The sequence below is a fragment of the Manis pentadactyla genome, chromosome 15, assembly GCF_030020395.1.
Source record: "Manis pentadactyla isolate mManPen7 chromosome 15, mManPen7.hap1, whole genome shotgun sequence".
Lineage (NCBI taxonomy): Eukaryota > Metazoa > Chordata > Mammalia > Pholidota > Manidae > Manis > Manis pentadactyla.
In genome coordinates, this window is record NC_080033.1 from 473910 (window position 1) to 486331 (window position 12422).

Genomic DNA, 12422 nt, shown 5'->3' on the forward strand with positions numbered 1-12422 from the left:
GAGTGACAGGCTAGGCCGGCCTACCGCAAAGGCTTCTGGGAAATGGAGTTCCCAGGTGAGCACAGCCCGGGGGCTGTCGGGAGATCAGCAGCGCCTGCGCGGGAGGTCTTGCCCTGGGAGAGAGGATGCTTGCGCAGCGCATTCCACCCGGGCGGAAGTTACCGCGGGACAACTGAGAAGGTGAGGTCGTGTCCGGGGACTGTGTCAGGGCCTGGCCTTAGACGCCTGGCACCCCATTCCGCTCACGAAGGCAGAGGTGAGGGGAAGGCGAGGTGGAGCGGGCGGAAGTCTGATGTGGTTATAGTTCGGTTATAGTGCCTGTGGCGTCAGTACGACCCTCTGTGGGAGTCGAGGCCTCTGTTGGGGTGGGGCAGGACGAGAGAAGCTTCTGGTCGCCGAGATAACCGACCGGTCCCAAGCCATTTTGGGCTGCGGTGGTGGGCGAGGCTACAATCGAGACAGGAAGAACTTACAGGGAGTTTGACAGACGCACCAGCTTGGCGTTGCGTCATCTCTGCGGAGGGCGGGCCGAGGCGCGTCACCGTCTAGAGAACTGTCCTTCCTGCGCTTAGGCGGAGCCAAGCCATTAGCCGTTTTGCTGTGCTGTGTCTCAGAACTTTCCAGGAAGGACACAGCACTGAACACATAGCAGATGTTCCAGTCAATGTTTGTTGAATAGATAAAATAAATGGGTGAATGAGCGGCAAAGACTGACTTTAGTGTTCAGCCCTTGGGTTTAAGTCCTGAACTAGCCGTGCGACCTTAGGTGACTTCAACACTCTGAGACTCCTTTCTTCCATCCATGTTGAGTGCTTACTATAGCGCTACCATCTGACCTATTAAACAGCTAGTTGCTCATGTGTTTATTAATGTTGTAGTCCCCCACCAAAATGCGAACTTCATTAGGTCAAAAGCCATGTTTGTTTCCTTAGATACTGTATCCAGAGATTGGCACATAATAGGAGTTCAGTGAATAATTACTGAGTGAATGAAGGAACTTAGCACACACTGGCTATCTAGCCAATGCTCAATAAACATTAACCATTATCTTTAATTTATATGTGAAGTGAGCCTAAGTCAGCTTCTCCTTCACTATTCACTTACAGGACACTATTAAGATGGAGTTTCCAGCCCAGTGAATCTGAGGGCCAGACAGTGATCAAATAAAAGGTACCATCCCCTCTGGCACATGCCTTTTAAGGCATATACCCCACCAACAGCCTGCTCCTGCTCCATGTCCTCCTTAATGCTGCTCTCAGACTTAACTCCCAGGAGGAAGTGGCCATGGCAGGGCCATAGGTTAGGCGCTTGTGAAATGCCACTAAAGCAAAGTCACTTATAACTGCTATGGATTTTCAAACTTCTGTTACATAAGGAACCTAGCAGAATGTTAGTGTATTAGTTAGACAAGCCTAGACTATGCTGCAATAAAATCTGAGTGCCAAAACCCAAACACAAATTCCTCACTGATGCAGAGTCTGCAACAACTCTCCAGGGTGGCCGTCCTATAGGCAGTTTTGATCTTGCGGCTCTAGCACCAACACACGAGGGCTTCAGGTGTGTCATGGCCTGAAGAGAGGAGTGGTGGTGACCCCTCTAGCTTCAGAAAAATGTTCATCAGTATTTACACCTTTGAGAAGAAAGAGATGTCCTTTTAAATGTTATTTTCAGGACAACAGATTACTTAAGTTACATAACCAATCAGAATTACTGACTTCTTAGAGGGTGCTTGGCAACAGTCTTTGCAGTCCAGTGTCTGTACAACTCCTTTGTGTGAAAAAAGAGCAGGGTAGTTTTATGCCACAGTGCGGTTTCTGCTCTTCTGCAGGCCAAGGGGAAGAGGAAACCTTTTCTCCTCTGGCTGAGATTTCTTTCACTAGCTGTTTGGACAGCCTGTGTGTTTCAAGGAATTCAGCTCCAAGAGGAAATGGAGAGGTCTGAGAGACTCAGAACTTACGCGGGAAGAGAAAAAGGAAGAAGAGAAATACATTGGACCCTTGAGCAACATGGGTATTTGGCATGCCAACCCCCTCCACAGTCAAAAATCCAACGTATAACTTTTAACTCCCCAGAAACTTAACTACTGATAACCTACTGTTGAGTGGAAGTTTTATCAATAACATAGTCAATTAACATATTTTTATATTACATGTATTATATACTGTATTCTTACAGTAAGGCAAGCAAGAGAAAAGAAAATGTTCTTCGAAACTGTTGCAAATCTCCCAAAGTTTTCCAATATATTTATTGAAAAAAAACCACATGTAAGTGGACCTGCACAGTTCAACCAGTGCCTGCCAAGGGTCAGTTGTATTGACAAATAGGATATAATAAATGGGATACAGGGCATGATACAGTAATAACAACCACTAATGTAAAAAAGCTTTGGGCCAGTCCCTGTTCTCAGCCCTTCATATACATGTATAGGCCTTCAACAAGCACTCTACTCTGTCAGACAGGTGCTATCAGAAGCCCCATTTTACAGTTGGGCAGACTGAGATATAGAGAGGTTAAGTAATGCATCTGCCATATACTGAGTCATAAGAAATACATATTTGGTCACTCAGATGACCAAATAATAATATATTTCCCAGGCATACCTGGTCTCCATCCACAGTCACTGAAGACACTGCAGAGTCTTAAAGGTGAAATGAGTGTCTTCTCATGTTAATGAGAGACTTCTGCACTCCCACCCGAGGGCAGGGACTGGAGGTTGAATCAGCCAATGGCCCGTAATTCAGATAATTATGACCGTGTAATGAAGCCCTCACAAAAACCCACGAGAAGAGCATATCCCTCTCTTGCATTCTGCCTCTCTGTTGAAGGGAGCGTCCATGCTCGGGGAACCAGACCGCCTCCATGTGTCACCGAGCCAGGCCCAAGCTCCACCAGGATAGAGGCACCTTTATTCGGGACCTTGCCCCGTGTCTCTCTTCATCTGGCTGTTAACTTGTCTCCTTTATTGAACTGGTATAACCATGTTTTCCTGAGCTCTGTGAGCCGCTCTAGCAAATTAATCAAACCTCAGGGGGAGGTCGTGGGAACCTCCCCTCTGTAGCGGGTAGGTCAGAAGCCCAGGGAACTGACTGGGACTTGTGGCCTGTGTCTGGAGTTGGGGGTGGAGGGCAGTCCTGTAGGACGGAGCCCTTAAACCGAGGGCTCTGGCGCTGTCTCCAGGCAGAGAGCATCAGACTTGAGTTCTCGGACAGCCTGCTAGTGGGAAGACCCTCTTGCCACACACACACACATTGGAATCAGGTCTGGGAACCTGAAGGGAGTTATACTACTATTACTGCAGTTTAATATACTAATACTATTGTTGTTGTACATGTAGGAAAAAAAACTACAGTGCCCAAAACAGCATATCTGGAATTCAAATCCAGGCAGCCTGGGACCAGAGCCTGTGATTTTAAGGACTCCTCTACTTGCAACTGCAACAGAGACCAACCTTTATAGTGAATAAAGTGAAACTATTTAATGAGACTAAGCCAGACACAGAAAGATAAATACAGCATTCTTACCGAACACTGGTCCTCATCACCAAAGTCAAATGACAAAACATAATGACAAGGTTTTGAGGAAAAGAAAGGAGCAGTTTATTTGTCAGCAAATGAGGGAGCAGCCGGCTCATGCCTTGCAGAGCCACTGTCCCCCCAAAGCAGAAGCAGGGCCTTTAGGGGGGAGATTGTGGGAGGGAGGCTGTGGTGTTCTTGACCACAGACACATAAACAAACACACAGACATTCTTCACGGATTCAATTGCTTTTTGTGCTTTTTTTGTTTCTCTTAGCAGTTCCTCCTCAGTTACCCTGGGACAGGATATCCTGGGTTCTGTAAAATTGGCTTTGTGCGTTTATCTCTGACCCTGACACTCAGAAAATAGGGGGAACAAACAGAAGCCGCCACCTGTTAATGGTTACAAGGTTTGGGGGGCTACTTGAGTTTATTTTCCAGTAAATGTTACTGTTGAATTTTAAACCCAGGGATTTAATTCCAGTTTTCCTCTGTTACAGCATAACCCCACTTATATGTGGAATCTAAAAAAAAAGAAAAAAAAAAAAAGGTCAAATTCGTGGTAACAGAGAGTGCAGTATCTACCAGAGGCTGATGGGGAAAGGGGGAGATACTGATAAAGGGTACAGACTTCAGTTATGACTGAGTTCTGGAAACCTAATGTACAGCATGATGACTATAGTAAATAGTTATTATATACTTGAAATTTTCTAAGAGAGTAGATCTCAGGTGTTCTTACTGCAAAAAATGACAGGTATGTTAGTTTGTGGCAGTCATTTCATAATGTATACCATGTATCAAAACATCTTGTACACCTTACAGTTTTTATGTGTCAAAGACAAATAAAAGTAAAAAGAAAACTTTCTCTTGCAAGGGCAAATGAAGTCCTGAGCACAGATAATCCTTTAGATATAATTGGTACTGTACACTAAGTCTTTGTAAAGAACAAATAATTTTGTACCTAAAAACATTAATTTGGAGGACGTATTGCACTGTCATCGTTGTAAAAATTCATATGTGGAAATCCTAACCCCAAGTATCTCAAAATATGGAGATTTAGCCTTTAAAGAGGTAATTAAGTTAACATAGGCTGTTAGGGTGGGGCTGCTGTGGTCTGAATGTTTGTGTCCCCCCCAACAAAAAAAATTCGTATTTTGAAATGCTAATACCAAACGGGATGGTAAGAGGAAGGGACTTCGGAAGGTGGGTAGGTCATGAGGGCGGAGCCTTCATGCATGAAATTAGCATACTTATAAAAGAGACCTCAGGAAGCTCCTTAACCCTTTCTACCATCTGTGAGGTTGTCAGCGTGCAACCAAAAGAGGGCCTTCCCCAGAACCCAACCATGGTGGCACCCTGATCTTGGACTTCCCAGTCTCCAGACTGTGAGAAATAAATTTCTGTTGTTTATAAGCCACCCGGTCTGTGATACTTTGTCACAGCAGCCCAAGCCAACTAAGGGCCCTTATGCAGTATGATGTGTGTCCTTACAAAAGGAGATCAGAACACAGAGGGACAACCATGAGTTCACAGTGAGAAGGCAGCCATCTGCAAGCCAAGGAGAGAGGCCTCAGAGGGAACCAGACTTGCTGACACCGTGGTCTCCAAAATTGTGAGAAAATAAATTCCTGTGACTTAACCATCCAGTCTATGGTATTTAGTTATTGCAACTTAAGCAAATGAATGCATCTGCCATGTCCTCATTTGTTATAGGCCTATTTGTGATTTTGGTTTTGATTTTTTTTTTTAGTATTAGGAAATATTCCAGAGATACACAAGGCTTAGAGGATAATGTAGTGAACACTTAAGTTAGTTGTCTTACTAAATTAGTCAGCATAGAATCGGCTGTGCTGCATAACAAATAAACCTAAAATCTTGGTGGCTTAAAACAGCATGAGTTTACTTGCAGATCATGAGATTCCAATGTGGAACAGGCAGCCCACGTCCATATTGTAGCTCTGCCATCTAGAGTATGTGGCCTCCAGAGCCATCCCTACATGGGAGGGGTGGACAGAGTCAGTACTCTGGCTTTTAACTGCTTCAGCTGGAATATGACTTCCACTCAACACCCCATTGACCAGAACTAGTCATGTGGCCCCAGTCTAACTGCACGGGACCTTGGGAAGTGCAGGGAAGCACGTGGCTATTTGGTGAGCCTTGACTTCTCCCCCATCCCCATCGTGTGGTTTAAGAAATGAATAAACATCACAAGTATTGGCGGGGGGGCATTGTATATTTTCCTGGGTTCTTGTCCCCACCGCAACAAAGAATTGAAGGGCAGAGACACAGTAGTGAAGCAATAAAAGTTTTATTTAAAGTCACTTAAAGAGAGAAAAGGTGCAGGTGACCTCAGAGAGAGAGGAGCGCCCTGAAAGGTTGGAGGTGCCCCCTTTTCAGGATTTTTCAGGAATGATAAAGGGCTGGGGGTGCAGACTTGTTAAGTGGTCTCTGAATATTTAGAATTAACACAAGAAATTTACCACTCTGGTCCCCTCCCAGGATAGCAGCTTCCTGGTTTGGGACCATATCAATTAAGACTGCCTGCCCAGCCCCCCAAAGGTGGGCTGAGTTACTGTCTGTTCCTCCCCTGTGGTTTTCTTCACATGGCAGCCAGATGCATCCTGTTAAGCTAAAGAGTAAGTTAAGAATCTTACTTCTTAACTTCCTGAGTATTAAAATGCAATCTTATCTTTAAGATGGAATCCTTCCTGTCTTTTACCATGTTGTTTACTGCTGGGCTTGCATGCTAAATTAGTTGCCCAGGTTGTATGTGAATTGATTAGGGCTGAAGGAGGAAAAACAGCATATAGATAAAGTTAAAAATAAGCTGGGCCTGCATGATTAACACAATAAAAACATGGGCTATGCTGAGGTACCCTCCTTTATCTGGGGAATATTCAAATATTCCAGGCCAAATTGCTCCTGGCCTTTTGAGCTTTAACTCATTAAGTCATTAACTCTGGGTCTTTTTTTGTGGGCTTTCCTGGCCTTATTCTCTTTCCACCCTGCTCATACCTATTTTCCTACCTAACACAAGTATAGTTGAAGACCGTCAATGCTTCTGTGATGGGAGCAGCTCTGCATAACTCTGACCTCAAGGCATATTCGTATCATTTGTGAGGTCTGTAGTTTTGCTTGGCATTTGTTCTACTTTGTACCTGCCCTGGGCCATTAGGAAGAGACAGGTGACTAGCGGCTGGACACAATGGGTAGGAGCTCATTTTAGAAGGGCCACTTCCTGAGAGTCCGTTCCCGGTGTGATAACTGTTCTCCGTTGTGCAGTCTTGTCACCCTGTGGAACTCAGATGGTGACTCACTGGTCTGGATTAAGCTTGTCTTTAAGCTTCCTGTTCTCTCCCCTCCACTTCTGTCTTCTAGCATGATCACCTTCTGTCCCGACTGTGGCAAAAATATCAAAGCAGCATTCAAATTCTGCCCCTACTGTGGAAAACCTTTGCCTACAGAGGAACATGAGGAGTCCCAGACCTTTGTCAGACCGCTTGTGTCATCCTTCCGAGGTAAGAACCGGGTTTTGAGCTTAATCTCGAGGAGGCTTGAGGTGCCTGTGTGCGTGCATTTGGGGAGGAAGGGCAGATGCCTTTGCAGCCTGTCTGACCCTTTGTTGATACTGGAGAAGCCCACAGCTCAGGCTCTCTAATCTCTATTTCTTGGCATCTTATCAGTCTCATGGCTTTAACATTGACAGCTCACACATTTCTTCCTCCAGCCTCGACTCCTCCCCTAAAATCCAGATTCATAGATCTCAGACTGCCTGCTTGACATCTAGTGTGTATTCCATATGCGTGTGTCTCCACGTGCCCAGAACTGAGCTCCTGGTCTGACCGCCGTCCCCCTTGCTCCTTCCATAGACTTCCCCGTCACTGTACATGGCTACTCGGTCTACCCGGTGTCTCAGGTGGACCAGGGAGTCATCCTTAAGTCCTCTTTCTCTTCCACCCTGCAACTTCCACCCTCCTGCAAATCTTGTCAGCTCTCCCTTAAAGTCAATGCCAAAACAGACCACTTCCTGCCACCTCCTCTGCCCATCCCACCCTCATGTCTCGCTGATCCTGCTTCATGAGCCTTCTTCCCCTGGCCTCCCTGTTTCTTCTTCCTCCCCTATGGTTTTCTTTACACGGCAGCCAGATGCATCCTGTTAAGACAAAGACCCTGTCATTCCTGTCACCACGTTCCCTAGTTAGTCCCAGCACGATTGGTCCCCTTGTCTCGGAGCTCATCTCCTAAACCCCTTGTCCTTACTTACGTGGCTCCAGCTACCCTGGCCTCCTCACTCTGCCCGTACACCTCAGGCGTGCCTGGGCCTCTGTCTGGGGAGGGCTTCCCTCATCTGCTGCATAAACCCACTTTATCACTTTCTTCTGTCTTTATTCAGTTGTTGCCTTCCAGAAAGGCCTTCCTGACATCTCTATTTAAAATTGCATCTTCCTTACGTATGACACTCCCTATCCCTTGCCCTTGCTATACATTGCCTTTCAGTATTTGCAAGTATCAACTCTATTAAACACAGTATTTTTCTTTCTTATATTTTTTCTCACCTTTAAACACCACAGGACAGGAGTTTAGTATGGTTTGTAAACTGCTGTGTGCACAGCACCCAGGACTATGCCTGGCATAGAGCTGGATGCTGAGAAATCTTTCTGATTGGCTGACTGAATGAATGAAATATCAGCAGTAGATCCTGACCAATGAAAAGCCCAAGAACGCAGATCTTGCCTTGATAAATTGAAGTGGATTTACTTATATGAAGGGCACAAAAGGAAGTTGGCTTACGTGGTGGAAAGTTCAGCAATGTTAATTTTATCATTTGGGATTGTGTTTGGCTACAAAGAATAGAAAATGCTACTTAAAGAATTTAAACAAGTGAATGAGTTTATTTTTCTTACTAACAAAAAGCCTGCAGGGGACAGCCCAGTAGAGGGATGGTGTCCCCGTGGTACCATAAGGGACCCAAGCTCCTCCTCTCCTCCCACTGAGCTGTCCTTAGAATAGCCTTCTTGCTCCCATGCTTACTGCCTTGAGTTTTCAGGATGGCTTCTGTGTCCCCAGCATCATGTCTACGCTCCAAGCAGATGCCAACAGTATTTGCCTTGGCCTGACTTCAGAACCTGAGTTCGTAACCTCACCCTTCCCTAATGCCAACCTAGGGTCCAGTTCATTATGCATTCAGCCAGTCATCAAGCAGTAAATATACCTGGGCCCCTATTGTGTGCTTAGATGCCATGTTTGACCCTGGGGAGGTGGTGACAGATGAGATGGACATGGTTTCTGGTCTCAGAGCTTTTGGAGGCTAGCGGGGCAAACGGACATTGAATAAGCAATTAACAGTGGAGTGCATGATAAAGAGGGGAAATGGATGGGCAGCAGAATACATGAAAGGGGGGCTTATTTCTCGAGTGGCCAGGGAAGGCTTCCCAAGGTGGGTAATGTCTGCTTAGACCAAGCAATTATAAGAATTAGCTAATGGGGTGAGGTGGGGGTGTCGGGCAAGAGCTCTAGGCACTGGGGCATGGGCAGGAAAAGACTGAGGGGGCGCCATAATTCATTTGGAGACATAAAGAAGGGTACCTTGACCAGGGGCAGACATGCAGGGACTTCTAGACCATGGGCAAGGCGATCGATAATCACTGGTGTAGTAGGGAGCTGTAGAAGGGTTTCTACTAAGTGGGGGACACAATATGATTTGCATTCTGAAAAGACCTCTCTGGCGGCTGTGTGTGGATTGGAGGCACAAAACCAGTTAGGGGGCCATTTCAGGAATCCAGGGACCAAACCTGCTGGCTAAGGTGGCGCCACCTAAAAGAAGACTTCTGTTTGCAGCCATATGGCTGACTAGGTGATAGGTAAAATCCATTTAGGGTTCAGCACATCACAAAATGCTGGATAGAATAAACAGAATATCCTTTTTTTTTTTAAACATAGGGCTCAGTGGTAAGAAAGTGAGGGAATTCCATGGAAATGAGAAATAATAAGAAAACACAGGACCCACGGGGCTGAGCCAGTGCAATAGGTGGTGTTGGTCCTGGGCTGCCTGCTGACATTGGTGGCCTTGAGCCTAGGTTTTGATGGGCACAGGAGAAAATCTTAGGGCCTGCACTGCGCAGGAGGTGAGACTGGAAACGTCAACTAAAATCTGAGACCCCTCAGTGGGTAAACAAGAACAAAAAAACCCTAGTGGAGACATTTGACTGTCTCATCCTTGGTTGTGGGTGAAGAAAGAATGTCCTCTGTGAGAATTCCTAACCAAGAACTCACATCCTCACCAATTTGGAGCCAGAATTCATACTAATCTGTGTGACCCCAGCAAAACCCAAGCAGATTAGTGTAAAATGATGAGGGTGGGTGATCTTTCCTTGAGGAATACCCATTAAAGACAAACCTTAGAGAATTCCCACAGACACATGAGATCCTAGTCAGTCAACAAAGACACCAGGGAACAAGCCACTGTCAGGAGAACCAACAAACTGCAGAATCAGACCTGCAGGGACCAGAGACCTCAGAATTAACAGATGAGACTGTGTTCAGTATTTAATATTGTGGAATTAATGTATTATTCAGTATTTTAAAGTCATGTGTACAATCTAATATAATATGGTTCTTTTGCTGGGCAGCTTATTCAGAAACCCCAGACCCGTGATGCGTGGACAAGAACAGAACAGTCCGACCTCCCTTACATTGTTCTATTGTAGATGAATATCCTTTAGGGACAGTACAGTATGCCCCAGGGGACTGGAGGCTGCCTGGGAACTAAATACAAATTTAGAAAGTGATTGTGTGCTAAGCCCCTGCTCGAACCCCTGCATAGATACTAAAATTTACTTGCTCAGTAAATATGAGGAGTGGCTTCTTGGCATGGCTCTTGTGCTGCAACGGCTTGAGTCCAGCTTGGCATGGCTCTTGTGCCGCAACAGCTTGAGTCCCCTGGCTGGTCCTTTTGGATCTTCAGCATTTCGTCATGTTCCCTCCAAATCTGTGGGTCAGGAGCAAGGAGGAGCCGACAAATATGTTTAAAGGAATAAAAGAAATTGAAAAATATAATGGACAAAAGTTAGAATTTATCCAGCAGATGTGAAAAGGAACCCAGTGAAACCTATGGTGTTGAAAAACAAGTATCATAATGGCACTCAAAGACTCATTGGGTGGTTTAAACTACAGACTAGATACAGCTGAAGGGAGAGTACTGAACTGGAAGGTAGATCTGAAGAAATTACCTAGATGAGAGCACTGAGTGGCTAAGTGATAGAAGATACAAAACAGAGGCTAAGACCCGTGGAGGAAAGACTAACTAAAATGAAGGAATAGTTTGCTTTAGATATTTAGGTAATAGAAGCAGACTTTTGGCTCTGAGGGTCAAAGGGAAGAGTGGTTGAATGTGGCCTCAGGGTTTCTGGTGTGATGATTCCTGCACAGGGCCTTTGTAATTCCAGTCTGCATCTGGTCTTCCTTTCTCTAGGCTCAAAGAGAGAGAGGAACACCAGTTCTGAAATCTCTCCTAAGAAAGTGAAATGGTCCAGTGTTGTCACCTGTCCCTCATCACACCTTCCCTCAGATGGTGACAGTTCTGGGTCTGAAGATATCTTAAGACCCTGTGAGAGACCCAAAGGTGAGAACTGGGATCAAACTGGCCTTACTTTGGATGGGGAAAGAGCAGGTCATCTGACAGTTTGGGGCATCGTTCCTGTACTCAGACATCACCTACCGCTGCCTGGACCTTTGTCCCAACATCCTCACCTACCTCCCAGCCTCCAGGCTTCCCTCCAGTCCATCTGCATGGCCAGAGCTGACTGCACCCCTCCCTGCTTACTGCCCCCTACTGTGCACCCCCACCCCAGCCCCACAGACTGAGCTCTCCAGCCTGGTGCCTGAGACTCCTATCTGCTTCCTGTTTGAGCTCTCACCACAGCCTGGTGCACTGATAACTCACTTTGTGGAGATACTCTTCAGGGTTTTCAGCTTCTGGTCTTTGCTAGGTCTGTTCCCTCAGCCCAAGTGTTCTCACCCGCCCTTCCTTGCCTGGCCTGCAGCCACTTTCTCAAAACTCAGAGGGGCAGGTCTCTAGGAAGCATTTCCTGAGTGCCACAGGCTGGATAAAGCTGTCCCCCGCAGAGCCTCCCTTCGTTCTCTTTGCCTGGGCCCAGCGCTAGCGCTCCCCTCGTTGGAGCCCACATCTCCTGCAGGCTCCACGTCCCCTTCTGCCTTGCTGGCCTGAGAATCCTCACGGGCAGGGACCAGGTAGACTCATCTGTGTACGCTCTGTGCCAGCCAGTGACCGTGGGAGGCTAAAGGACTGTGTGCCTGTCTCCTGCCCACCAGGAGCCCGGATCTGAAGTCACAGCCCGCTGCCTCCTCCTCGTTCCTTGTCACCCCGGGGCCCACTGCCTCTTGCCATTCTGTGCCTTGGGTGGATGGTGGGTGGGAGGGATGGAGTAGGTAATATCTTTTCCTGGGTCCATGTCTACCTTCTCACCATGCCCCCCTTGCCAGTTTGAGAGCCCCTCAAGGGCAAGGCCTCAGTCTAACAAATTTCTGGGCCTCTTTGATACTCAGCACAAGGCCGGGATGTCTTTGGTTGACTGTACGGCATGTCTTCCGCCACCCCAGCAAACTTATACTCATCCATCAAGATCCAGCTGAGATGCCTGTGGGAAGCCTCCCCTGACTTCTGCAGGCAGTCGGGCTCTCTCGTAGCCCTCTGTACTACCCTGTCTCGGATTCCATTCCAACCAGCTGTGTCCAGGTTGGCGCACCAAGTCAGGGGCCCCCAAGGGAAGGTCCCAGGTCTAACTCGTGTCCCCAGCTTTGTCACACAAGGACCTGGTCCATGAAGGGTCCCAGGAAACATTTGTTGAAAGAACAAATGAATACATGGATAGTATTATGAGTGTTGTCTC

At 46.8% G+C, this 12422-nt stretch overlaps 2 protein-coding genes and 1 long non-coding RNA gene across 15 annotated transcripts in view; 2 read left to right on the forward strand and 1 right to left on the reverse strand.

The window, feature by feature from the left end:
* Positions 1–12422, reverse strand: part of ATF5 (activating transcription factor 5) — a 73215-nt gene that overhangs the window by 26689 nt on the left and 34104 nt on the right. The gene's annotated exons all lie outside the window — the stretch shown is intronic.
* Positions 1–12422, forward strand: part of VRK3 (VRK serine/threonine kinase 3) — a 32635-nt gene that overhangs the window by 558 nt on the left and 19655 nt on the right. For 7 of the 13 annotated variants that reach the window (XM_036885979.2, XM_036885978.2, XM_036885980.2 and 4 more), the window contains exons 1-3: positions 35–180; positions 6892–7031; positions 10985–11134. In XM_036885979.2, the coding sequence (XP_036741874.1) occupies positions 6893–7031; positions 10985–11134 (289 nt within the window). In that variant the 5' untranslated portion in view covers positions 35–180; position 6892. Of the gene's footprint in view, positions 1–34; positions 257–1106; positions 1171–6891; positions 7032–10984; positions 11135–12422 lie in introns of those variants that run through there. The other 6 variants (XM_057493273.1, XM_036885985.2, XM_057493274.1 and 3 more) reach the window with 5 other exon arrangements.
* Positions 11141–12412, forward strand: LOC130681096 (uncharacterized). Its single transcript, XR_008994156.1, has 2 exons — positions 11141–11763; positions 12079–12412. It is a non-coding gene; the product is annotated as an uncharacterized LOC130681096 (long non-coding RNA).